The following is a 27,973-nucleotide window of genomic DNA, read 5'->3' as shown; positions in this document are numbered from 1 at the left end:
ACAGAGGCCACTGCACTCCAGCCTGAGCAACAGAGCTAGACTCCATCTAAAACAAAAACAAAAACAAAAAACCTGGTGAGAATAAGATTAGAACGAAATTCAGTCTCTGCTCAGATCCTGTTTCATGGATGTCTGACTATACTCAAGGAGGCATTGGGGATACAGAATCTAAGCACTAACGGTCCTCGGAGGTCTTCTGGAGAGAAGTTTCCCTGTCCATTTTCCCTAGGAATCGCCTTTATAATATCCCTCTGTGTGCAAAGAAACCCACAGGGAAGGAGTAAAAATGGAGCCTTCCATTCAGGAAGGTGACTGCAGGCAAGTAACTGAGCCTCAATTTCCTGACATGCAAAATGCAGGTAATTGACTTGCTAATACATAGGATTGCTGTGAAGGCCACACGGCTAGGATCTGGTACCAGCCTTGCAATGACAAGAGTCCCACCTCTAGTTTATCATTTACTAGCAGTGTGGACCTTATACACCGGTAAGTCCTTAACCTCACGGAGCCTCCGTTTCTCGTCCGTAACATGGTTGTAATAATATCTACCTCCTAAAATAGATGTGACGAGTAACCGGAATAATGAATAGAAAATAGCAAAGTGGGTCGCAGTGGCTCACGCCTGTTAATCTCAGCACTTGGGGAGGCCAAGGCAGGAGGATTGCTTGAGCTGGGGAGTTCGAGATCAGCCTGGACAACATAGTGAGATCCTGTCTCCACACAAAGTCAGCTGGGTGTGGTGGTGCGTGCCTGTACAGCCTACTCCGCAGGCCAAGTGGGAGTGTTCCTTGAGCCCAGGAACAGTGAGGTTGGAGTGAGATCGTGCCACAGCACTCCAGCCTGGGCAACAGAGCAAGACCCTTTCTAAATAAATAAAAATAAATAAATAAATACATGGATTTTTTAAATGAAAGACTTATTCTGGAGGATTGGCTACATAGTGCAATTAAATAGAACGTAAATCTAGGGCTGCTGTAGCGGGCAAATTGTTCACCAACTCCAGCCAGACCCCGCCTCCAAGCAGGCAAGCCCCGCCCGCCCCGGCCTGCACCCTCGTCACCTCCCTGACGCGCCTGCGCAGGCCGGGCTTCCGGCGGCATAGGCAATGCGCGTACTGGTGCGGCGCTGCTGGGGTCCCCGGCTGGCTCTTGGCGCCAGGCCTAGGAGGCCAAGTCCCCAGTGGCGAGCGCTGGTCGGACTCGGCGGGGAGGACGGCCGGGACGCCAGAGTCCGCGAGAAGCCGCCCTGGAGGGTGCTCTTCTTCGGCACGGACCAGTTCGCCCGCGAGGCGCTGCGATTCCTGCACGCCGCCAGGTATCCGGGCCGGGGATCCGGAAGCCCTGCCACTGAAGGCGTCCAGGTCGCGCCGGGATGGCCGGCCCCGAGGGTTTTGGACTTGTCGCGGAAAGCAGCGGCGACAGAGCGGTGTGGGCCCAGATCTCGGCGTCTCCCGGTGTCCGGAAGTTGCGCTGCACCCGCGGGTCAGCCTTGGGGCGCCCAGCCCCTGCCCTGCGGTCTGCGCCGCCCTCTCCCCGCCGCATCTGTGGGTGCTCCAGCCGCCCCGCGACCTCCGCTGTGTGTAGCCGGGGCTGAGCGCTCTGCTTGCACACCCCTGGCTAGTCCCACGGCCTCCTGCCCGTTTTGCGTGTGGGGAATCCGGGGCTCAGAGAGGTTATGCGATTGCCCAAGGTCATCAACAGAGGTGGTTCGGACCGAAACCGGGTCCCACTTCAAAGTGTCCCGCTTCGCAGTTCCTCCCCCTGCCCCTCATCCTTCGACACACCCGTGTCTCGCTCTTGCTGTTTTCAAAAGAATAAATTTATAAATCGGAACTGTTAGGTATACGTGTAGTATTTATAATATTTAACAAGTCTTGTTTGCTGGGAAAGAAAATGATTTGAAATCCAACCAGTCCTGAGAGTCCATGGTATGTGGTGGCAACACCATGTATACTTCTCTGTCGCTTTTTCCCAGTTAATGTGTTTTATTTCCCCATCTTGTTTTTTCCTGATGCAGCCCCCCTTCCGCGTATTTTTGTCATCTCCATCTCCTCTTCCCTGCAGATACTTTACAGCGGCTCTTCAAGTATTGAATCCTTCGTCAACCCCCCGTGTGATTTTTCTCCCTCCACACACTCGGAAGGAAACTCCTGGTTCCTTTTGCTACGCTCTATGTTCTGCTGTTGTCACATGCCTCTCTCACTGCATTTATACCAACACTTTTTTTTTGAGGCGGAGTCTCGCTCTGTCACTCAGGGCTGGAGTGCAGTGGCCAGCTCCTAGCTCACTGCATCCTCGACCTCAAGGATCAAGCGATCCTCCCACCTCAGCTTGCAGAGTAGCTAGGACTACTGGCGCACACCACCACGCCTGATTTTTCAATTTTTTGCAGAGGCCGGTTTTCACCATGTTGCTCAGGCTGATCTCAAACTCCTGGGATCAAGCAATCCTCCCACCTTGGCCTCCCAAAGTGTTGGGATTACAGGCATGAGCCTTCATTCCTGGCCTATCCTGACACTTCTGATGATGCTTCACTTGGCAGCTCCATTACTCCTGTGCTTTCTTTTTAGTGTCCCGGGACATACTCCTGTTCTTGTAGCTCCTCTGTGTGTGCATACGATACCTGTTTAATAAATGTAATCCTACCCCTGGGCAATAGGATACTGTGCAGCAGGTAAAAAGGATGAGGTGGTGCTACATGTACTGTCATGGAATGATGCCCATAGTATATATTTTTGTTTTTTTAAAAATAGTGTTAGAGGGCACAGTGGCTCACGCCTGTAATCCCAGCTACACAGTGGGATTTGGGAGGCCAAGGCAGGTGGATCATCTAAGGTCAGGAGTTCCAGAACAGCCTGGCCAACATGGCGAAACCCCATCTCTACTAATAGTACAAAAATTAGCTGGGTGTGGTAGCACACACCTGTAATCCCAGCTACTCAGGAGCCTGAGGCAGGAGACTCACTTGAACCCCGGGGGCAGGGGGTGCAGAGGTTGCAGTGAGCTGAGATGGCTCCACTTCACTGTAGCCTGGACCACAGAGTGAGACTCCCATCTCAAAAAAGAAAAACGAAAACTCAGTCTCTCACAGTAGTTTTAATTGTTTAGCCCTAAATGCTTCATGAGTTTAATCATAAAAATACTTAATGATATGGGAAGTAGTTTAGCTTTGAGTTGTTGCCTTAACACTGTCACATTTTTCTTCCACTCTAACTTAGGGAAAACAAAGAGGAGGAGTTAATCGACAGACTGGAGGTGGTCACAATGCCTTCTCCGTCACCAAAAGGACTGCCGGTAAAGCAGTATGCGGTGCAGTCTCAGCTTCCAGTGCACGAGTGGCCGGACGTTGGATCTGGAGAATATGATGTTGGAGTAGTGGCTTCGTTTGGCCAACTTTTGAGTGAGGCTCTTATTCTTAAATTTCCCTAGTAAGTTTTATTTGTGAGGAAATGTGACTTTGGTCTTTATCAACGGGCCTTTTGTCTAAAATGTGATCATTTGAACTCTGCTTTCAGTAATTTTTTTATTTTTATGTACATGTTTGTTTAAAATCAGCGAATTTCTCTGCCAAGTTCAGGTAACTGAAGGGCCTTTATAAGTAAGTAGTTTATATTGTTTAAATCCAAGGTATGCTGCAAACACAGTCTGAACAAGATAGGAAATAGCATCTTTCTAAAGACAGGCTTAGAAATTCCAGTCCAGTAACTTAAGATATTCCCTTTCTCTGGTAACAGAGTCGATTTTTACCTGGCTACTAGGCTTCCAGTCAGAGATACAGCCAAGAAAACAGGCTCTAGACCACCGAAAGCAAGACCAACCAATCCACTGTGTTCTGGTATAGGTTTCACAATTCAAATCACCTGTATTCAAAGGAAAATTTACAAAATTTTTGTAAGCTGTGTTTGTCGTAAGAAAAGGGATCACTGCCATTAGTAAGCCGGCAGCTGTAAGAGCCTGTGTCACGTTCAAGACACATTAAAAGAGAGTATTTGCTATGAGGCCACAGAGAGCAGCATTCAATACAACATACGACCTGTTCAGGTAGATTCCTTTCTGCTTGTGGAAGCTGGTTTAAGTTTTCTGGTTATGATATCAAAAATTGTTGGGTTTTCCTTGATAGTATTGGACTGATGAATTCCCGTCTTGAGCCTTATGCTCTCCTCCCAGCAGCTGGTGGGTGCCTCCCCAGGGCTTCTTCAGCCATGCTGGGGCTTACTGTATAGCCTTTGCTCAACTCGCTTGGGCACAGCCATATTTGGGTGACATTTTCTTTTAAAGAACTAAGGAACATTTTTTTTGTGTGGCATGAGTTGTCAAAATGTATTTAACTCCTTATCACCCTCTATGAGCTTTTATCCACCTTCATTTAAATTTCATATATATGCTGACTATGCTAAAATTAGTCCCTCCGCCTCAGCTCTGTCCCCAAACTCTAGGCCCCCTATACCTACTGCCTTCACAGCTCTGCTTGGATGTCTGATAGCTACTTTACATTCAAGATACCCAAAGCATCTCCTAAAATCCTTATCTCAATAAATGGCTACTCCATCATTCTAGCTACTTGCACCAAAATCCTGGAGTCGTGCTTGATTTCTTATACCGCATATCTAATCCATCAGGAAATCCTATTGGCTCTGCCTTCAAAATCTATGTAAATTCTGTCTGTGTTGCTTCAACCTGGGAGGTGGAGGTTGTAGTTAGCCAAGATCACACCACTGCGGCCAGCCTGGCAACACAGCAAGACTCTGTCTTTTAAAAAAAAAAAAAAAAAAAAAAAGAATTTGTGTGTCATCACTTCCACTCCTTCCACTCTTTCCTCCATTATTACAGAAGCTTCCTAACTGCTCTCTTCTTCTGTCCTTGGCCCTCTTAGTCTTCTACCAACCCAGCAGCCAAAATGATCCTTTATTTGTTTATTTCTTTTTTATTGCTTTTAGAGACAGTCTTGCTGTCACCCAGGCTGGAGTACAGTGTTGCTATCATAGGTCACTGCAGCCTCAGCCTCAGACTCAAGGGATCTTCCTGCCTCAGCCTCCTGAGTAGCTAGGACTATAGTAATGTGCCACCGCACCTAGCTAACCTTTTTTTTTTGAGAGACAGAGGTCTTGCCATGTGGCCCAGGCTGGTCCCAAACTCCTGGATACACAGAGTCTTCCTGCCTTGGCCTCCCAAAGTTTTGGGATTACAGGCATGAGCCACTCTACTCTGCCTCAAAGTGATCTTCTTAAAATATAAGTCAGATCATATCATGTCACTCTGCTCAAAATCCTCTGGTAGTTTTCTGTCTTACTCAGAATAAAAGTTAGGCCAGGCCTAATAGGTCTCCCAGCTGTGCCTTGAACTTACCAAGCATTTACCTCCCTCAAGATCTTTGTACTTAATGTTGCCTCTGCCTGGAATGCTTTTCTCCCATCTGTATTCATTGTTATTTCCTTACCTCCTTCCTGTTCTTGTTCAAGTGTTTTCTTTTCTTTTTTTTTTTTTTTGAGACAGAGTTTCGCTCTTGTTACCCAGGCTGGAGTGCAATGGCGCGATCTCGGCTCACAGCAACCTCCGCCTCCTGGGTTCAGGCAATTCTCCTGCCTCAGCCTCCTGAGTAGCTGGGATAACAGGCACGCACCACCATGCCCAGCTAATTTTCTGTATTTTTAGTAGAGATGGGGTTTCACCATGTTGACCAGGATGGTCTGGATCTCTTGACCTCGTGATCCACCCGCCTTGGCCTCCCAAAGTGCTGGGATTACAGGCGTGAGCCACCGCGCCCGGCCTCAAGTGTTTTCTTAATGGTAGTGCTTTCTCTGACCACTATTAAAGTTGTAATCTGTCCCCCTCACATTCCTCTCTGCTTGATTTTCTCCTTAGCTCTCAGCATCATCTGGCAAACCTTTGACATAGTTTATTTTTTCTCGCTTATCTCCCATTCTTTGTACATAAACTCTCTGAAGGCAAGATTCGTTTTCTGTCTGGTTCACTACTGCTTGTATGCCTAACACTTAGAACAGTGCCCGCACATGGAGTGTATTCAGTGAATGTTTGTTAGATTGGGCTGAACAGTGAGACTTAGAATATAAGACATTCTCATATATACATGCTCCCAAGGGCACAGCCATGCTGATGGAGACATCATTAAACTAATGACAAGTCAAGTGTTTACATTGCACGTATATTGGGATAAACAGCAAAGGTGAATGGATCATTTGGTGGGGATTATTTTAGGCTGGGCGTGGTGGCTCATGTCTGTGATCCTAGCACTTTGGGAGGCCGCGTCTGGACACTTGAAGCCAGGAGTTGGAGATCAGCCTGGGCAACATGGTAAGACCCTATCTCTACAAAAAAATATATATATATCTGGACATGGTGGATGCACCTGTAGTCTCAGCAACCTAGGAGGCTGAGGTGGGAGGATCTCATGGCCTGGGAGGTTGAGGCTGCAGTGGGCCAGCAGCCTGGGCAACAGAGCGAGACCCTGTCTCAAAAGAAGAAAGAAAAGAAGGGAAGAAAGGAGAGAGCGAGAGAAAAATGCTGAGTGTATGATTGCTGAGAAATGCTGGGTGTATGATAAATTATATTGTTTGCTGAGAACGATGGCAAGGAAAACCTGGCCACCACCCACCAGCAAGTGGAAAACTGCTTGGGCATTCTAAAGTAGCAAAACAGTATAGTATATAATACACCCGTTAAAACAATTCTTTAAGCAGAGGATATGTGACCCTGCCCCCGTGGCTTCCTCGTGGAGGATACTTTCTAGTTTGTCCTTGATCAGTGGTAAGCAGGTACCAGCTGCCTACCTAGTTTATCTTGACTCTGTGAGAAAACACAGAACACCTGCTTATTAATAATCGTCACCTGTTCAGAGAGAATAACTACATGGGTCAGAGTCTGTTCAAGGCCCTCAGCCCAGAATGCTGTCAGGCCCCTGACGTTCTCAGCTCTGAACACTCTTGGCCCCTGGATAGTCCCACTTTGCTGTTCTATCTGGGTGTCTGCTTCTTCTTTTTTTTTTTTTTGAGATGGAGTCTTGCTTTGTTGCCCAGGCTAGAGTGCAGTGGTGCAATCTTGGCTCACTGCAACCTCCTCCTCCTGGGTTCAAGAGATTCTCCTGCCTCAGACTCCCCAGTAGCTGGGATTACAGGTGCCCACCACTGTGCCCTCCTAATTTTTTTTTTAATTTTTAGTAGAGATGGGTTTCACTGTCTTGGCCAGGCTGGTCTCAAACTCCTGACCTCTTGATCCATCTGCCTCGGCACCCCAAAGTGCTGGGATTATAGGCATGAGCCACCGCGCCCAGCTGGGTGTCTGCTTCTTAATGCCTCCAGTGCTGTCTGGGTGGGGGTCTCTGTGCCGACCTGGTCTTAGTAAAGAAAAAGCTTATTTTGGGCAGTCTGTATGTAAACCAAGTGACATGAGGGTAGTTATATTATTAACTATAAAATTAGAATTGTTCATGAGATGCATAATGGGGTGTGAGTGGTTCTCTTATAAATGCATTTTCAAATTTTATTAAAAACTCCCAGACATCCTGGGCTATTGTAGGACATCTTTAGAACAGCAAATAGTTGTTCTGGCTCTGTTTTTAATTAAATTTCATTGGTTTTTTTATGGCAAGAGAATGAATTTACCTTTAACCTTTTTCCTTTCAGGTGATACAAGACTTAGATTTAACTGTCAGGTTTTCAAAATTTCTGGGAAAGTTTCATAATGAAAAGTAGCGTAATAGCTTAGGTAGTGGTAATGAAGTGGTAACGCCCACTGACATGCTAATTTCTGCATTTTCTAACTCAGTGGCATACTGAATGTCCATCCCAGTTGCCTCCCGAGATGGCGTGGCCCAGCCCCTATAATCCATACAGTGCTTCATGGAGACCCAGTTGCTGGAGTCACAATTATGCAAATTAGACCTAAAAGGTAGAACATCTTTCCCTTTCTTGAGATTTTTGTGATTTTAAATGTTGATGTCAGCCTGTTTGGGGGGCCATGGATGACTCAGTGGCACTCACTAATTTCTGTGACTCCAGAGTGCTGCTCTTGCTTTTATATCCTTTCTGTTTTTTCCTGGTTTTTAACATAAACCATAGGTCTTTTGGTATTTATGCAGGATCTGTTTAAAGTCCATATGAAAATTGTAATTTGTTAACTGAAATGTTATGTTATTAATACTTTCTATAAAAGACACTGTATATATAAGAGATGGGATTTTTATATGTTAATTGTTTTGAATCTTGGTTTTAATTTTTTGGAACCTGAAATAAGAATATATTGTATATCAATATGCAATATAATTGTCCTAAAACATTCATTTTTTTCCTATCATACCTGCAGTCTAGAAACAATTATTTAAACTTGAGTTTCTTCACTCTCTTGCCTGTTACCACCCAATTTCCCCTCAGAAAAGAATAATTCATAAGTTCACAGGAACAGCATGGTGTCTGGGCTTTGCTTTAACTGACTTCAGAAAACAAGAGAGGGAGTAGATGAGACAAGAGTGGCAAAACTTTGGTAATTCTAAAATTTGAGCCAGGCATGGTAGCTCACGCCTGGAATCCTAGCACTTTGGAAGGTCGAGGTGGGAGTATCACTTGAGTCCAGGAGTTCAAGACCAGCCTGGGCAACATACAAAAAAAATTTTTTTAAATTAGCCAGGTGTGTCGGTATGCACCTGTAGTCCCAGCTAGTCAGAGCTACTCAAGAGGCTGAGGTGAGAGATCTCTTCAGCCTAGGATGTTAGGCTGCAGTGAGGTAAGATTGCACCACCGTATTCCAGCCTGGGCAACAGAGCAAGGACCTGTCTCAAAAAAAAAAAAAAAGCTGATGTATATGTGTTGATTCATTAGACTGTTCACCCTTTTGGTGAGTGTTTGTAATGTTTCACAATAAACATTTTATTAAAGCTTCTAGATTAGAAATAGAATTAACAAAAACACAGTTAAAAAATTTAAATAGGCTGGGCGCGGTGGCTCACACCTGTAATCCCAGCACTTTGGGAGGCCAAGGAAGGCGGATCACGAGGTCAGAAGATCGAGACCATCCTGGTTAACACGGTAAAACCCTGTCTCTCCTAAAAATACAAAAAATTAGCCGGGCATGGTGACGCATGCCTGTAGTCCCAGCTACTTGAGAGGCTAAGGCAGGAGAATCACTTGAACGCAGGAGGTGGAGGTTGCAGTGAGCCAAGATCGCACCACTGCGCTCCAGCCTGGGCAACAGAGTAAGACTCTGTCTCAAAAAAAAAAAAAAAAAAATTTAAATAAAGCATATTTCTCATGAAAACCTATGGCCAGTGTTTACAGAGCTTGATGTAAAATATCAGACTTGTGGGAATACAAATATGTTTGCATTTCCTTTTTTTTTTTTTTTAAGATGGGGTCTCAGTCTGTGGCTCAGGCTGGAATGCAGTGAGATGATCTCGGCTCACTGCAACCTCTGCTTCCTGGTTCAAGTGATTCCCCTGCCTCAGCCTCCTGAGTAGCTGGGACTACAGGCACGTACTACCATGCCCAGCTAATTTTTTGTATTTTTGGTAGAGATGGGGTTTCATCCTGTTGGCCAGGCTGGTCTCAAACTCCTGACCTCAAGTGATCTGCCCGTCTCGGCCTCCCAAAGTGCTATGATTATAGGCATGAGCCACCGCTCCTGGCCCTACCACCTACCATGGTGATAATCTAGGCAAAACTCTTATCCTTTGAGAAAGGGACTATAGAAATAAATAATTACGAATGTCCTAACTGTACTTCCATGGAAAATGAATTATTTGCCTTATGCTTTTCATGTACAAATAGAAATTTTTGATGCTATTACTAATGGTATAATTTTTCTGTAATTGTAATTAAATTTCTGATGTGTAACTTTGTCCTTTTTTTCCTTCAGGAAAAACAAATTTAGAATCTAAATACAGGCCATATTTTGTTCTCCCGTCTTTCAGACTGACAGATCTCCCTTGCTAGTGGCCGACAGCCAAATTAACAGCCAGTGATAAACTATCTTTATTTTTTTATTTTTTAAGAGATAGGGGCTGGCTGTATTGGCCAGGCTGGTCTCAAACTCCAGGGATCAAGCGATCCTGCTGCCCCAGCCTCCTGAGTAACTGGGACTACAGGCATGCAGGCCCTCTACCAAGCTTGTATCTTTCTGTGTGTAGACAAGCAGTGATTCAGGAGATGGTAATCACTGTTGTTATTTGCTTTCGGTTTTTTGCTAGGTTCGACGTAGGCCCAATTCTCAAACAAGAAACGGTTCCTGTGCCGCCCAAGAGCACTGCAAAGGAGTTGGAAGCAGTGTTGTCGAGACTGGGCGCCGACATGGTATCATTCTCCAGTGCCCTCCTGCTCTTCACTCCGTTAGTGGGGTTCCTGAGTGGTTACGAAAAGAACAATTTGGGGACTTCTAATTTTCTTAAAAAAGTCGTTTCTATCTTTGGCTTCCTAAAAATTAGCCTGGCATTTGTGATTTCATGTATATCTTTGAGAATTTACAAAGAGTAGGTACTGAATAAAGGCTCCCAAATGAAACAGGCGATCTTATATTGTCTACTACATGTCGTAGTGAGGCCTTAGACTGTTCTTCCCAATTTCACTCTCCTCACTTTCTATGTATACCTTGCATTCCCATCAGAATGAACGAACAGCAGTTTCCTAAGTGGCTCTTAGCTTTCCTTCCACTTCTGTGCCTGGCTTCCAGTCATTTGCACTGGAATTCTGCTGACCATTCCACCTGTAGGTGATCTTTCCTCTCTCTGTATATCTGTATAGATAGCTCATTGAAGCTGCATGAGTAGAGTCTGGGTAAATGTTTAATGATTAAATTTATATTTTCCATATGAACGAGTTAATTTTATACGGAAGAAGTTTTTTTCCCACCTGTATAAATATTTCCTATTCTAGGCACTTGGCTTACAAGTGATCTTACAATAGTGGCTGCTGTTTATTGAGCATTGGCTTGTGAAGACTGTTCTAGATACTCTATGGACTTTCTTTTTTTTTCCTTTTTTTAAAGATGAGGTTTTACCCTGATGGATGGCCAGGCTGGTCTTGAACTCCTGACCTCAGGTGATCCACCCACCTTGGCCTCCCAAAGTGCTAGGATTACAGGCGTGAGCCACCGTGCCCAGCTATGGACTCTTTTTTTATCCTCCCAACTTTGAGGTAGTTGTTGCTGTTGACTGTTTCACAGATGATGGCATTGAAGGCCAGAGACAAGGTAAATAACTTTTCCACAGTGAGACAGCTGGTAGGTGGTGGAACTAGGATTTGAACCCAGAGCTGGTTGACTCCATAGTACATTCTCCTGTGAGGTTTCACTGCCTTCTTACCCAGGGGGTGAGAGTGTGTATAGCCACACACTATCCTGATGCCAGAGCTTCCACAGCATTCTCTAGAAGTGAATCAATGACCTGTTCTCTACAGAGAGCAGAATCTCTACCGAGGTTTCCCTAAGTAGACACCTATTCTCACAACTGAAGCCAGTGTATTACCTTACCCTGCCACGTAGTTCTTTTAAAGTTACAGGTTCAGCCTTGATGAGCCAATAGTAAAGAAAAATTTTTTTTTAATTTGAGAAAAAGAAAAGAAAGTTATAGGTTATTTCACAGTACTGAATTGTAATGTGTTTCTGCTTTTGATCTTTTGTTCATTTTTAATGTATCACAGTTTTTTTTTTGTAGCTCATTTCAGTTTTGAAAAATTTGCCTGAAAGTCTGAACAATGGAAGACAGCAGCCAACAGAGGGGGCAACTTACGGTGAGTGAAGGCTACAGAGACTCTCAATCTTTCTAAAGGTTCTGCATGTCACTATAGCATCTGAACATTCTGACTTCTTAGCTATGCTTTTCCCATAATTTTGAGTAAAGTTTGAGTGCCCACTTTTGTGTGCTTTTCCGAAGAATGATGGAAAGCATTCTCTCGCCCTCTTAGCATATAGGCTTATGAAGGATTGAGCATTTTTTTCCAACTTTTTTAGTTTGAAAATATTAAATAGAAATAAATAGAAAGACTGGCATAATAAACACCAGTTTAGCCCAGAGTCAACAGTTATTGATGTTTGTCCGTATTTTCTTTCTTTCTGTGTATTTAAAATTTTGCTTACTCACTTGGAAGTGTGAATCATGGTCTTTCCTAAGAAAAATGAAGAATTTCCTAATAGCATCCAACGTTCAGTCCATATTTAAGTATTCCTAATTGGCTACAAATTTATAGTTTTATTTTTCCAACTAGAATTTAGTTGTAATTATGTTATGTCCCCCTTTTTTTTTTGAGATGGAGTTTCGCTCTTGTTACCCAGGCTGGAGTGCAATGGCGTGATCTCCACTCACCGCAACCTCCGCCTCCTGGGATCAGGCAATTCTCCTGCCTCAGCCTCCTGAGTAGCTGGGATTACAGGCACGCGCCACCATGCCCAGCTAATTTTTTGTATCTTTAGTAGAGACGGGGTTTCACCATGTTGACCAGGATGGTCTCGATTTCTTGACCTCGTCATCCACCCGCCTCGGCCTCCCAAAGTGCTGGGATTACAGGCGTGAGCCACCGCGCCCGGCCTATGTCTCTTTAGTCTTTAAAAATTCCTCTTTTTCCCTCGCTCTGCGTCATTGACTTTTTGGAGAGACCAGGCCGGTCCCTTGTTTTCTTCCAGTGTTGTTTGACTTGTTCCCTATCTCTTATATTTCCTATAATTAGTTCTAAAGGTTTAACTGGACTCAGGCTTAAAGTTTTTGGAAAGAGTTTGTTTCAGTGACTTTTTTTTTTCTTTTTTCTTTTTTTTAGTAGAGTTAGGAGTACAAACATTTGTTTCAGTTTGTTTTTAATTTTAGGGATTGCTTATTTTCCTTTATGATTCAATTTTATGTTTTGAATATGTAAAACATATAGCTGATTCAAAAGTGAATATACTTAGAGAAGTTTCACTTTTGTCCCCTACAGTCTTAAGGTACCACTTGAGTAAGCCAAGATATCAGGTTGTACTAAAGCAAGTGAAGCTAAGTGTGATCACTTGGTTGAGATGGTGACCACCAGATCTTTCCAGTGTTAAGGTGTGTTTTCCCTTTTGCAGTTAGCAGGTACTCTGTGGGGTGATACTCCGGCACTGTGCAAATATCCTGTTTCCCAACAGTCTTTCACATAATAGTTTTAGTATAGATTGATATTCCTTGCCGAAATGAGTTCTTTCACTATGGATTACAAAATGGCAATTTTCTAATCCTTTTACATTTATTTAATAGCTGGTATTGTTATGGAAAGAAGAGTTTTTCCTCATTAATTGGAGATAAATTTTAATTAATCTTAAAATGGGGCCAGGGGCTTAATTCTTTCTCTTTAATTATAGTAAGGAGTTGGTGCCATTAATTGCCTTCAATTCTGGTGTCAGATGCATTCTTTTTTCTATCATCTGATGTGTGGATTTTACTTGATGGTGTTTTACTGTCATAATTCTTTGTGTTGCTCAAATTTCCCATATTTGGCCAGTGGGAGCCCCTTAAATTTGGCCCCTACATTCTGTTAACACTCTTCACTTTGCTCTACTTTGGAGTCCTTCCTTGCTTCCACCACAGTATGTCCCAGGCTCCCCTTATGTATTCTCTGGCCCACATTGAAATCAGCCAGTTCTCCAGGGAGCCCTTGTTCATTTTAGTGGGGTTGATAGTTAGAGACCCTCTGGTACAACAGTTTGTTACAAGATGAAGTGTCAGTGGATGGAACTAGAAATTATATTTTAAAAAAATATTCAAGCTCATGTTGTTTATGATTCAAGTTTATCATTAGGGTTTTCCTTATATTTTGTCACACTGACTTTGTAAAAAAAATATTAACCTATTTATTTTCTATGCATAACAACAGCAAAAATACTGAGTAAGATTTAAGATTTCTTTACAGTTTTTCTTTTTGGTCCTTAGAATCTATTCTAATGGTGTACAGGCAGATTACTGTCTTCAAAACTTCCTGGTAATGATCATTTTTTTCATGTGGTATTGTTACCTAGTTCCATACATCGTTAAGTTTTAGTTTTTTAAATTTTTTTATTTTAGGGGTTGCTTTATATTCCTTTATGATTGAATTTTATGTTTTGAGTAAGTAAAATATTTACAAAAGTGAAAACAAGTGAAAAAGGTGTACTCATAGAAGCCCTGCTTCCATCTCTATCTCGTCTAACCCATATCCCTCCCTCTATAGGCAATGATTTTTATTAGTTTCTGATTTAGCCTTCCAGTGTTTCCTTTTGCCAAAATAAGCAAACATATACATAGTGTTATTTTTCATTTTACTTCACAAAAGTTGGCATAAAGTACATATTCTTCTATGCCTTTGTTTTTTCACTTAATAGTGTATCTTGGAGACTACTTCCTATTAGTAAGAAGATATTTTTTTTTCTTTCTTTTTTTTTTTAAGATAGGTTCTCTGTTGCCCAGGCTGAAGTACAATAGTGTGATCATGGCTCACTGCAGCCTCTACCTCCCAGGCTCAAGCAATCCTCCCAGCTCAGCCTCCCAAGTAGCTGGGACTACAGGTGCGTTCCACCATGCCTGGCTAATTTTTTAATTTTTTGTAGAGGCAAGTTCTAACTATGTTGCTCAGGTTGGTCTTGAACTCGTAGACTCAGCCCATCCTCCTGCCTCAGCCTCCCAAAGGACTGAGATTACAGGCATGAGCCACCATGCCTGGCCTCCTTTGTGTTTTTTATGGTGGCATAGTCCTCAGTTGTGTGAATATATCATGATTTACCCAACAGATGTCTTATTGATGGGCACTGGGGTTGTTTCCAATCTTTTGCTATTTCAAATAATACTACTAGTAAGATTAGGAAGATAACATGTGCATAGTTATTTGTAATAGTAAAACTACTTGGAGTAGTTTTAATGCACACTATTCCTGTCAGTAATGTTGAGGATCTTTTCATATATTTAAGAACTATTTGCATTTCTTTTTTTCTGGGTAGTGTTGTGTCTTTTGCCCATTTTTCTATCAACATCTTTGTCTTTTTCTTCTCAGTGTTTTTAATACTTGTATTTTGTAATAGAGAAATTAGTCCTCTCTGAGATAATTTGCAAATTCAGTTTGTCATTTGTTTTTTGAGTTAACTTATGGCATTTCTTTTTCTCTTATTTTAAAAAAAGTTTATTTTGACTGGGCATGGTAGCTCACACATCTAATCCTAGCACTTTAGGAGGATGAGGCAGGTGGATCACTTAAGGTTAGGCGTTTTAGACCAGCCTGGCAAACATGGCAAAACACTGTCTTTACTAAAAATACAAAAAGTTAGCCAGGCGTGATAGTTGCACGCCTGTAGTCCCAGCTACTTGGGAGGCTGAGGCACAAGAATCTCTTGAGCCTGGGAGGTGAAGGTTGCAGTGAGCTGAGATTGTGCCACTGCAGCCTGGGTGACAGAGCAAGACCCTGCCTCAAAAAACCAGTTATTTTTATATAGTCTCATTTCATAGTTAGAAGGGCGTTTTCTATTCCCAGGATATAAAGAAGTTCACTCATGCTTTCTTTTAGTATTTATATGATCATTTGTTATTTTTACTTGCTATGTGGAAACTTTTGAACATATAGAAAAGCTGAGAGATTAGAATGAATTCTCTGGTATCTCTTACTCAGTATCAATAGTTGTCAGTTCATGGACACTGACTCTGCTGCTCATTTTTGCTCCTGGCTTTATCCTGTAGCCCCTAAGATTTCTGCTGGTACCGGTTGTATAAAATGGGAGGAACAAACGGCAGAACAAATACTCAGACTGCACCGTGCCATTGGAAACATAGTAAGTTGAGAAGTCGGGTTGCAGTTCTACCTAATTGGCTTTCTCTATGTGTAATTTGCTTTCTAAATATTTTTATTTAGGAATAATCCCAAATAAAAGGATTCCAAGTAAAAGGTTGATCTTATGAACAAAACCTAGGAAACCTGAAATTTATTCTTAAAGTATTCTTTAAAACTGTTTAAAGTGTTTGTAGAGGCCTTAGACTTCACAGAGCACTTTTGAATATATGTACATCGCAGTTTCACATAACCGAGTTTTACTATCCTACTTCGTAGGTGAGGGGAAAGAAAAGGAGATTGCTAACAGGGCTGTCCAGTCACTGAAAAATGAATTTAAATCTTCTAACTCTGAATCCACTGCTTTTTTCAGTATGTCTTTCTGCCTTTGGCCATTTTTTTTACAATCAAATTGTTAAATCATTGATTTCTACGTATGGCACATCAAGTGTAGTAAAAATAAGTTTGTTAAAATGTCTGAGTTAAATTCCCAGTTCACTGATAAATTTGTGGGGTGTTTTTCTTTCATTTCAGTAGCTACTTGTGTGTTATTTGAACACCGGGCTTACCGTATGTGTGTGTTTGTGTGTTTTGTTTTATTTTTTTGAGACAGGATCTGGCTCTGTCTCCCAGGCAATCTTGGCCCACTGCGACCTCTGTCTCTCAGGCTCAAATGAGCCTCCTGTGACAGCCCCTGAGTAGCTGCAGTGTCAGGCACACACTGCCACACCTAGGTAATTTTTGTGTTTTTTTGTAGAGATGAGATTTTGCCATGTTGTCTAGGCTGGTCTCTGACTCCTGACCTCAAGTGATCCACTCTCCTCAGCCTCCCAAAGTGCTGGGATTACAGGCATGAGCCACTGTGCCTGGCCAAGTGTGTGGTTTTTTGTTTTTGTTTTTGTTTTTTTTTTAATAAGATGGGGTTTCACCATGATGGCCAGGCTGGTCTTGAACTCGTGATCCACCCACCTTGGCCTCCCAAAGTGCTAGAATTACAGGCGTGAGCCACCACGCCCAGCCAAGTGTGTGGTTTTTAAGGGACCATCTCTGTTATTAATGTTGGGTTAAATGGGGAACTACCATTGGATATCTATAGCATGCTACATTCTTCAATAAGGAGGATCACAGACTCATGTTACAGTTATTATTATCCCATTTTAAAGTTGAAGAAATCAAGGCTTAAAGTAGATAATTGTTATTAAGTGTTACTCAATGTCATGTTGCTAGTTAATGAAAGTCAGAGTCAGGTTTTGCACAAGATCTGTCTGTCTTCAAATCCTATCATTTTTCTGCTGCCACAGAATGGCATCAGGAAACAAGGACTTTAGAGCCAGACAGAGCTGGGTTCCATCTTGACTCTGCTACTTCCTAACTTTGTAGACTCAGGAAGGTTATTTAACCTCCAAGCTTTAGTTTGTTCATTGGAACATCAGGGCTGGTAATAATGGATTTACAGCATCTTGTACAGTAGCTGGCACAGAATAGATGCTCATTAAATGATAGCCGCTATTATTCATTCATTCATTAAACAAAATATTTATTGAAGCTTTATTATATGGCAAGCAGTGTACTAGGTACTATAAGATACAGGTGATATGGGAGGACAGACAAAAAATAAAAACAGACTGGGCGTGCTGGCTCACACCTGTAATCCCAGCACTTTGGGAGTCCAAGGCGGGTGTATCACCTGAGGTCAGGAGATTGAGACCAGCCTGGCCAACATGGTGAAACCCTGTCTCTACTAAAAATACAATAAAAAGATTAGCTGGGCATGGTGGCATGCACCTGTAATCCTGTAATCCCAGCTACTAGGAAGGCTGAGGCAGGAGAATCACTTGAACCCAGGAGGCAGAGGTTGCAGTGAGCTGAGATCACACTGCTGCACTCTAGCCAGGGCAGCAGAGCAAGACTCTGTCTCCAAAAAAAAAAAAAAAAAAGTATGAAGAATTCCTTGATGAAAATAAAAATAGGATCATATAGAATAACTGGAGTTTATTTTAGATTGGTGATGGGAAAAGCCTCTCTCTGACTCTGACACTTAAGCTGAGATCTGAAAGACAATAAGGAGCCAGCCATGTCTAGATCAGAGAAGAGCATTCCAGGCAGAGGAACAGCAGTACAAAACCCAAGGTGCGATAACCCAGATAAAGAATCACAAGAAAAGAAAACGACAGATTGATATCCCTGAATATAGATGCACAAGTGCTCAACAGAATTAGCAAACTAAATCCAGCAACATATAAAAAAGGATTATACACCACAACTAAGCGGGATTGTCTCACTGTCGCCTAGGCTGGAGTAATTCAGCTAACTGCAACCTCTGCCTTTTGGGTTCAAGTAGTTCTCCTACCTCAGCCTCCTAAGTAGCTGGGACTACAGGCATGCACTACCATGTTCAGCTAGTTTTTTTGTATTTTTAGTAGAGATGGGGTTTCACCATGTTGGCCAGGCTAGTCTCAAAGTCCTGACCTCGAGTGATCCACCTACCTCGGCCTCCCAAAGTGCTGGGATTACAAATGTGAGCCACCATGCCCCACCCCAAGTGGGATTTATCCGAGGAATGCAAGGTTGGTTCAACAGGAAAATCAGTCAATGTAACATACCATATTAGTAGAATAACGGACAAAAGCTACATCACTATCAATAGATGCAGAAAAAGCATTTGACAAAATCCAACACATTTTTTAAAAACATCAATAAACTAGAAATAGAAGAGCATTTCCTCAACTTGCTAAAGGACATCTATGAAGAACCTGCATCTAACATCATACTTAATGAAAGAAACCAAGGGCAGTGGTAGATGCTGTAGTCCCAGATATTTTGGAGGCTGAGGTGGGAGGATCGCTTGAAGCCAGAAGCTTGAGACCAGCCTGGGCAATATAGCCAGACTTTGTCTCTCAAAAAAAAAAGAAGAAGAAAAGAAGGAAGAAAGGAAAGAAAGGAAAAAAAACAAAGAAAATTGCCAGACTTTGTCTCTAAAAAAAAAAAAAAAAAAGAAAAGAAGGAAAGCAATTTGCCAGATTTTGTCTCTTAAAAAAAAAAAAAGAGAGAAAGACAAAGGCTTTCCCCTAAAATCACAAAGAAGATAAAGATGTCTGCTTTCTCAGAGTTAAATGTCTTCTATTTAACTTTGTTCTGTTGGGACAGTTAGACAAGAAAAAAGAATCCAAGGCAACCAAATGAAAGGTTAGAAAGGAAGAAGTAAAACTGTCTCTATTTGTAGATGATATTATCTTGCATATAAAAAATCACGAAGAATTTCCAAAAAAACTATTAGAGCTACTAAACTGCAAAGAAGACCCAAGTTCATAGAAAGAGCTCTGTATTCATTGATTGGATAAACTTAGTATTGTTAAGGTGTCTCCACTCCCCAAATCGATGTACAGATTCAGCACAATTCCTAAAAAAAAATCGCAGTTGGCTTCTTTGTAAAAATTGATAAGCTGTTCCTAAAGTGCATATGGAATTGCAAGGAGCCCAGAATAGCCAAAACTAACAAAACTGGAGGGCTCGTAGTTCTCAGTTTCAAAACTTACTATAAAACTACAGCAAACAATACAGTGTGGTACTGGCTATAGCTGAATAAAATAGAATTGAGAGTCTAGAAATAGGCCAGGCATGATGGCTCATGTCTGTAATCCTAGCACTTTGGGAGGCTGAGGCAGGTGGATCACTCAAGGTCAGGAGTTTGAGACCAGCCTGGCCAACATGGTGAAACCTCATCTCTACTAAAAATATTTACAAAAATTAGCCAGATGTGGTGGTGCATGCCTGTAGTCCCAGCTATTCAGGAGACTGAGGCACGAGAATCACTTGAACTTGGGAGATGGAGGTTGCAATGAGCTGAGATGACATTACTGCACTGTAGCCTGGGTAACAGAGTGAGACTCTGTCTCAGATTTTTTAAAAAGCCTAGAAATAGTAACTTAAGCATATCCTAAGAGTGACCGAAAAAAGAGAAAAACATTAAAAAAGACAAAAAGAGAAAAAAGCCTAGAAATAAACCCATACATTTATGATCAATTGATTTTTTTTTTTCTGACAAGAGTGCCAAGACAATCCAGTAGAGAAAGAATAGTATTTTCTTTTCTTTTCTTTTTTTTTGAGACGGAGGTTTGCTGTTGTTACATAGACTGGAGTGCAGTGGCGCGATCTCAGCTCACCGCAACCTCCGCCTCCTGGGTTCAAGCAATTCTCCTGCCTCAGCCTCCTGAGTAGCTGGGACTACAGGCGTGCACCACCATGCCCAGCTAATTTTTGTATTTTTAGTAGAGACGGGGTTTCATCTTGTTGACCAGGATGGTCTCGATCTCTTGACCTCGTGATCCATCCACCTCGGCCTCCCAAAGTGCTGGGATTATAGGCGTGAGCCACTGTGCCCGGCAAGAATAGTATTTTCAATAAATGGTGCTGGGACAACTGGATGTCCACAATCAAAAGAATGAATTTGGACCTTATGCCATATCATACGAAAAGTTAAAGAAGCTGAAGAATAGCTAAAACCAGAAAACTCTTAGAAGAAAATCTAGCTATAAATACTCATGACATTGAATTAGGCAGTACTTTCTTAGATATGATGCCACGGAGCATGAGCAATCAGACTAAAATGGAGAAATTGGACTTCTTCAAAATTAAAAAGCGTTGTGCTTCAAAGGACACCATCAACAAAGAAAAAAAGACAGGTAGGCCAGACGTGGCAGCTCGTGCCTGTAATCCCAGCACTTCAGGAGGCTGAGACAGGAGGATTGCTTGAGCCCAGGAGTTTGAGACCAGACTGGGCAATGTAGGGAGTCCCCATCTTTACAAAAAAAACAAAACAAAACAAAAATAGGCATCGTGGTGCACACCTGTGGTCCTAGCTACTTGGGAAGCTGGAAGAAAAGGATGCACTTGAACCAGGGAGGTTGAGGCAGCAGTGAGCTGTCATTGCACCACGCACTTCAGCCTGGGTGACCAAGTGAGACCCTGTCTCAGAAAAAAAGAAGACAACTTACAGAATGGGAGGAAATATTTGCAAATCATATAACTGATAAGGGCCTAATATCCAGAGTAAATAACTCCTATAACAACTGCAGCAAAATGATAAACAATCGAACTGGGGCAGAGCAAGACCCTGTCCAAAAAAACAAGAAGCAGCAACTGTAGCCAGGTAGCCAGATGACAGACAGTGGCAGTTTGAAACAATGATAATGGTGGATAGAAAGAAGTGGACATCCAGATTATGCTTGGAGGTAAGAGTCAATGGGATTTGCTAATGGAATCTGGGAAATTAGGGAAAGATAAATTAGGATCATTCATAGATTTTTGGCTGGACGAACTGGGTGAATAGTGGAACCATGTAGCTGAGATGAGGATTTCTGGGGAGGATTAAATTTGGGAAGAAAAATCAATACTTTTCGCCATGTTGTTTGACATAAGTCAGAAGACATTCTTATAGAGATACCGAGTAGACAACTTCCTGAGATGCAATTGAGGCCGGCAGCTTGAAACCTGTTGGCACCTATAACTTATTACATGATGATTCTTACCCTCTGCCATTTATCTTTTCTATCCACGGGGAAAAGCTTTGTGCTATAAAAAGACTGAGCCAGAAGGTGGCGTTTGGTTCCTAGAGCTGCCCTTCACTACCCAAGAGGAAGGCCCTTATTTTTGAGCTTCTGCTTTTTCTAACCTCTAAAGTGGGATTAATGACCACGTACACAACTGTCAAGATTAAAGGAATTGAACTAGGCGAATGTAAATCCATGCAAACGTAAGATTTTGGCGGTAATGGTGGCAGACACCAAATGATTATATTCTTACCGTCCCTTTCCTTTCTACAATGCTCTGATGATAAGGTGAGCTTTACCTCCCCAAGATCGAGACTATATTCTGAGTATGTACCTAGCATGTTTTACTCTCAGTAAATAAAAATCTTTTTTAGTCAGTAAGCATGTTTCAAAAATATTTTGAGTTCTTTAAAAGAAAAAAATTGTACACATGAAAATCGTTTCAGAACTTTTATTGAAGCAGGCAAAAAAAATAAAAGTGAGCCAGCAAGTTCTAGAAGAGGATATAACATAGACAACGGTTATGAACTTCATTTACTTTTTTGATTTAATGTTCAAATTATGACAACAACCTAACTCTTCTGAAAGTTAAATATCCTCTTTAAGGGATGTCGTAAAAAGAGCACTGTGCTGAGAATCAGAAAACGGAACTGGCTTTGCTACTAACTAGCTGGGTCCAACCTTGGGAAATAGTTGCATTTCTCTGAGCCTCACCCTCTTCATCTGTGAAGTAGAGGATTGAACTACACTCTGAAAATGCGTTTCGTTCAGAAATTTGAGAGAACTTACTTCCTGGTGTGTGTTAATTTTTATTAACATATTTAAATTAGCTCTGGGATCTCAGGTATGTTGGAAGTGTGATAAAGGTGTTATTTCACACTGGAGGGAGGGGTAAGATGGATTGTCATCTAGTAAATAGCGTTGGGATAACTGGCCAACCATTGGAGGGGGAAGCCTTCAAATCTTATCTTTTAAAATCACGAAACTGCTATATTATAACAATGCATATGTAGTTAACAATACTGTACTGCATACTTACAATTCGTTAATAGAGTAGACTTTTCTTGCATGTTTTTTTACCATAATAAAGTCAGGCTGGGCACAATGGCTCATGCTTGTAATCCCAGCTCTTTGGGAGGCTGAGGCAGGTAGATCACGAGGTCAAGAGATCAAGACCATTCTGGCCAACATGGTGAAATCCTGTCTTTACTAAAAATCCGCATGGTGCATGCCTGTAGCCCAGCTACTTGGGAGACTGAGGCAGGAGAATCGCTTGAACATGGGAGGCGGAGGTTACAGTGAGTCAAGATCGCACCACTGCACTCCAGCCTGGCGAAAGAGTGAGACTCCATCTTAAAGAAAAAAAAGGGGGGCTGGGCACTGTGGCTCACGCCTGTAATCCCAGCACTTTGGGAGGCCAAAGCTGGCGGATCACAAGGTCAGGAGATGAAGACCATCCTGGCCAGCATAGTGAAACCCTGTCTCTACTAAAAATACAAAAATTAGCTGGGCATGGTGGCATGCGCCTGTAGTCCCAGCTGCTCTGGAGGCTGAGGCAGGGGAATCACTTGTACCCAGGAGGCAGAGGTTGCAGTGAGCCTAGATCGCGCCATTGCACTCCAGGCTGGCAACAGAGCAAGACTCTGTGTCAAAAAATATATGTATAAAAATAAAATCACAAGGACTGGAAAATAGCACAATTGAGCAGTTTGACAATATTTAATCTTAAAGTGTGGGGTAGGCCTTTTTAAGTATGATATGAACCACTGAAGTCACGAGAAAGAAGACTGACAAATATAACTATAAAAATAAAAACTTATGCTTGTAAAAAATGACCGTCCCCAAGATTAAAAGTCAACAAACTGAGGAAAATCTTCATAACACATATAAGAGTTAAAAGGCGAATTTCCTAAATATATAAAATATTTTTGCAAATTAATGAGATTGGCCATCCCAGTTTTTAAAATCAGACAAAGAGGGCGGCCAGGTGCAGTGGCTAATGCCTGTAATCCCAGCACTTTGAGAGGCCGAGGCGGGTGGATCACGAGGTCAGGAGATCAAGACCATCCTGGCCAACATGGTGAAACCCCGTCTCTACTAAAAATACAAAAAAATTAGCTGGGTGTGGTAGTGCATGCCTGTAGTCCCAGCTACTTGGGAGGCAGAGGCAGGAGTGTTGCTTGAACCCAGGAGGCGGAGATTGCTGTGAGCCGAGATCGTGCCACTGCACTACAGCCTGGGCAACAGTGCGAGACTCCATCTCAGAACACACACACACGGCTTAAATAGGCAGGTTACAGAGAAATAAATTAAGTGCACATAAATACATTGACGGCTCCTCAGCTTCACTAATACTAAACAGCAAGAGATTATAATATTTTTTTCTCACTTATCCAGGCAGTTTAGCAATAAAATGTTGATGCTGTTTAACCTAGGCATTCCACTTTAAAAACAGAAAACCCCGAAATTATTATCCAGAAATACAGAAGTACTCAAAGATATATCTATAAGCCTGTTACCCTAGTTTATAATGTTATAAATACCAAGAAATTGAAAATAACTGAAATACCTATCATAAAGATATTTGTTGCACAAATTATATATTCATGAAATGGGCTGTTGTGCAGCAGATAGAGTGAAATAGGTGAGTATGTACTGATGACACATCAGTGGCTTATGGCCAAATAACAAAAGTCCTTGTAAAACAGTATTGATGCAGGACTTTTTGCTCCTTAGCTCAGCTGAAATCTGGGTTCTTGTCTCACAACCAGGAAAAATTAGGCACGTGGACACATTGAAACATGAGAAGAGTGGAATTTATTAAAAGAAAGCTCTCAGCAGAAAAGGGGATCCTGCCAACAGGCTCCCACCCCACGGATTGACTACCAGGCCACCAGACAGCATCTGAAGAGGCCAGGCTCCTTCCCTTGCATAAGGCACAAATTCCTGGTGGCTCCATCCCCATTCTTCCAGTGTGCATGTGGGCCCTTAGTCTGAGCCACTCTACACTTATTTATTTCCTTTACTGCACATGTGTTAAGGGACAGAATTTTTCACCATGGGCATGTTTAGGCCAGCCCCCTGTGCATAATGACCTGGACAACACTTGGCTGTCTCCTATCTCTATCGGTGTGTGCTAGATTTTTATAATGATATTTATAGAAAAAAATACAGGGAAATGCACATCAAACTTAACAGTAGTTACCTCTAGGGATGGAAGTAAATACAGAATGCTCTGACTTTCTAAAATGTTTTGAACATAATCGATGTTCAAAAGCCTTGTATTTTCTATAAGGAGCATAAATTTTTAATTGGGAATATTCATATATTAGATATAAGCATTGATTTTTAAAATAACGTTTAAGATCTTATAAATCCTGGAAAGACTGATGTAGAGTCGTGTTTATGGCCTGCTCCATCAAACTTAGTGAGTTCCCAGTTCTTCTCATTTCAGGGAAAGTCCAGGTTAACACAAAATGCTAGTTGAAAAGGCTTTGGGAGTTGAGTGTATTCCTTACACCTTCTTTAATTTTCCTTGCAGATTCCGTTGCAGACGCTCTGGATGGCGAATACCATTAAACTTCTGGATTTGGTAGAAGTTAACAGTTCGATCCTTGCTGGTACTAATTTTTGAGTAGCTAACATGGGAGCTGTTTTCACTGCAGTCTGTCTAGAAATCCATCTGTTTTATCATACATCACAATTACGAAACAGAATTATTTTGGTTCGTTTCAGTCCAGCAATGGTAATACTTTACATTCAGTTACTGTCTTATTCGCAACACTCATTCTCATGTCAGTTACTCATTACAAGAACTGGCGGGGCGCGATGGCTCATGCCTGTAATTCCAGCACCTTGGGAGACCGAGGCGGGTGGATCACCTGAAGTCAGGAGTTCAAGACCAGCCTGACCAACGTGGTGAAACCCTGTCTCTACTAAATACAAAAAATTAGCTGGGCTTGGTGGCACATGCTTGTAATCCCAGCTACTTGGGAGGCTGAGGCAGGAGAATCGCTTGAACCCAGGAGGCAGAGGTTGCAGTGAGCCATGATTGCACCTTTCTACTCCAGCCTGGGCAACAAGAGTGAAACTCCATTAAAAAAAAAAAAAAAAAAAAAAAAGAACCTGGGGGTAGGCAGAGCAGTGTTTCTCTTTTTAAGCTCAGTAATTTCCTACATTAAGGTTTTCAGAGAATGCAAAATGACTTGATTAGTTTCATTCTGGTGAATATTATAATGAAAATATTTGGGCAACTCCGTGAAAATGTAGGCCAGAGTGTATTCATACTTGACGCTATAGGTCCATTCTGAGGCCCATCAATTGGGCCCTCCCAATATGGCGGACAGAAGGAATGTGAGCCACAGAGGAAGCTGTTTATTTAGAGTAGTTGGAGTTCCCCAGGAACCTAGGAATTAGGACTTCTTTGGGGAGGGATGAAAGGGCCAGCTTAAATCCTAAACAGTCCATGTATTTATGTCTCCCTGTTGGCTGGTTATTTCACCAAAGTGCTAACACAACTTGTAGATTCAGCATTGTAGGTGATCACTGGGAGACTGGGTAAAGGAATTACAGCTTTGTATGTGCATGCGACGCTTTCCTTTGGGTTTCTGATGTACAGAGAGCCCTGTGGCTTCCTTGTAAGTTTTGGTTTACAAAGCCAGCATCAGCAATTGTATTCTCTCTGGTATTAATACTGCCTCCTAAGATGTTTTATTTTTAAGAACTATGAAGTTGCGTAATTACTTCTCTCTCGCATATCTTTTCTTTTTTCCCTCCTTCAGATCCAGAATTAACGGCACAGGCTCTTATTCCAGGGTCAGTAATATACCACAGACGGTTACAGATACTGTTGGTTTGTTGCAAGGTATGTTTTCCATTAGTTTCAAGCTATCATAGTTGTTTTACTTGTTTATAGTCTGTATCATTTATTATTTTTAGTTGGAACTTCACTTCACTGCCTGTCCATCAGATTGAGTCAAGAGACCATTTAATTTTCTTAAGAAATATTGGAGTCTCTAGCATAATTTTTTTGAAAGTGATGAAGTTTTGCCAAGGCATTATTATTACTCAAAGAAGATTCAGTAGCTAGAGTGCTTTCTTCAAAGAACATGTGTATTTCAGCAGCCCAATTTAACTAACACGCTCTTGTGCTTGGTAACATAAAAGACAGTGATACCAAAATACCTGGCTGAACTACTACAGGACACATATCCTCCTTGCTTTTACTGCTTAACAGGAGTAGAGAGATTTCTGAACTATATAATATAACTGGAATCATTATTGTTTTATAAGACTGAGAAGTGTTCCTTTTCCTTCCATTTCCTAGGCATTTTGCATCCTATGGTATTCATGTGAGATATTTTATGCTTAAGAAGAGGTTTAAAACGTGATAGATTGATCTGACCTACACAGAATGTGAATTCAAAACTCTTATCAACCTCCCTTTGTCTCTCACCAGCTTATTTTGGAACAGTGTTGGGTGCATATGTCTTGCTCTCCTTGTCTGGGTCTATATATGTATTTCTATTTTTTTTTTTCGAGATGGAGTTGCCCAGGCTAGAGTGTAGTGGCACGATCTCGGCTCACTGCAACCTTTACCTCCTGGGTTCAGGAGATTCTCCTGCCTCAGTTTTCCAAGTAGTTGAGATTATAGGCACCTGCCACTACGCCTGGGTAATTTTCATATTTATAGTAGAGATGGGGTTTTGCCATGTTAGTCAGGCTGGTCTCAAACTCCTGACCTCAGATGATCTACCCGCCTTGGCCTCCCAAAGTGCTGGGATTACAGGCATGAGCCACCACACCCAGCCTATATATGTATTTCATGTGACATACCTTTTATTCTGCTCCTTTTGTGTTCAAATACATTTATGTAGGTCTGTACACTTGTTATCACTCCTTGATAATACGCTTTTACTTTCAATGGCAAAAACTGCAGTGACTTTTTTTTTTTGAGTCGGAGTTTCGCTCTTATCACCCAGGCTGGAGTGCAATGGTGCGATCTTGGCTCACTGCAACCTCCGCCTCTTGGGTTCAGGCAATTCTGCCTCAGCCTCCTGAGTAGCTGGGATTACAGGCACGCGCCACCGTGCCCAGCTAATCTTTTGTATTTTTAGTAGAGACGGGGTTTCACCATGTTGACCAGGATGGTCTCGATCTCTTGACCTCATGATCCACCCGCCTCGGCCTCCCAAAGTGCTGGGATTATAGGCGTGAGCCACCGCGCCCGGCCACTGCAGTGACTTTTACACCAACCTAATAGAGTCAAGGAATTATACATGTTACTTAGTGTAGTGCTATTCGCAGGTAGGCATTTAGTAAAGGTTTGTTGGTTGGTTTGTTTCCATGATAAAAATTTTATAAACAAATATTTACTTGGCGTTTTCGTTTTGCCACCCCTGCCTATTCACTGTTTGTATTTTGCCCTTCAGGATGGTTGGATCGGTGTCCGATCAGTGATGCTCAGGAAAACACTCACAGCTGCCGACTTCTACAACGGATATCTGCACCCCTGGTACCAAAAAAATGCCCCAGCTCCACCAAGCCAGTGCAGATTTCAGACTCTCAGACTTCCGACAAAGAAGAAACAGAAAAAAATTGTTGCTATGCAGCAGTGCGTTGACTAGTTAGGAAGAAAATGGATAAAAACCTACTACATATTTTAATTTATTAAAAACCTTATTTACAA

General features: G+C 42.1%; 1 protein-coding gene and 1 pseudogene across 1 annotated transcript; one reads left to right on the top strand and one right to left on the bottom strand.

Annotated features, from left to right (window-relative positions):
• The first annotated feature begins 1,079 nt into the window (after window positions 1-1,079).
• Window positions 1,080-27,973, top strand: MTFMT (mitochondrial methionyl-tRNA formyltransferase). The gene is made up of 9 exons (XM_002753238.6): window positions 1,080-1,314; window positions 3,218-3,427; window positions 7,782-7,904; window positions 10,195-10,297; window positions 11,656-11,731; window positions 15,649-15,740; window positions 24,827-24,905; window positions 26,067-26,149; window positions 27,717-27,973. The coding sequence occupies exons 1-9, from the start codon at window positions 1,106-1,108 to the stop codon at window positions 27,909-27,911; spliced, it is 1,170 nt and encodes a 389-aa protein (XP_002753284.2). The 5' UTR covers window positions 1,080-1,105; the 3' UTR covers window positions 27,912-27,973.
• On the bottom strand, window positions 3,551-3,929 carry LOC118145047 (transmembrane protein 126A pseudogene; annotated as a pseudogene).

This window comes from Callithrix jacchus, chromosome 8, assembly GCF_049354715.1.
Source record: "Callithrix jacchus isolate 240 chromosome 8, calJac240_pri, whole genome shotgun sequence".
In the NCBI taxonomy this organism is placed as follows: Eukaryota; Metazoa; Chordata; class Mammalia; order Primates; family Cebidae; genus Callithrix; species Callithrix jacchus.
This window is presented reverse-complemented; position numbering and strand designations above follow the sequence as displayed.

Excerpts from the sequence above, each read along its gene's own strand:
- MTFMT (XM_002753238.6), top strand. The coding sequence starts at position 1,106 with ATGCGCGTACTGGTGCGGCGCTGCTGGGGTCCCCGGCTGGCTCTTGGC. Across the intron at positions 7,905-10,194 it reads ATGCAAATTAGACCTAAAAG|GTTCGACGTAGGCCCAATTC; the intron begins GTAGAACATCTT and ends GTTTTTTGCTAG. Across the intron at positions 11,732-15,648 it reads AACAGAGGGGGCAACTTACG|CCCCTAAGATTTCTGCTGGT; the intron begins GTGAGTGAAGGC and ends TTTATCCTGTAG.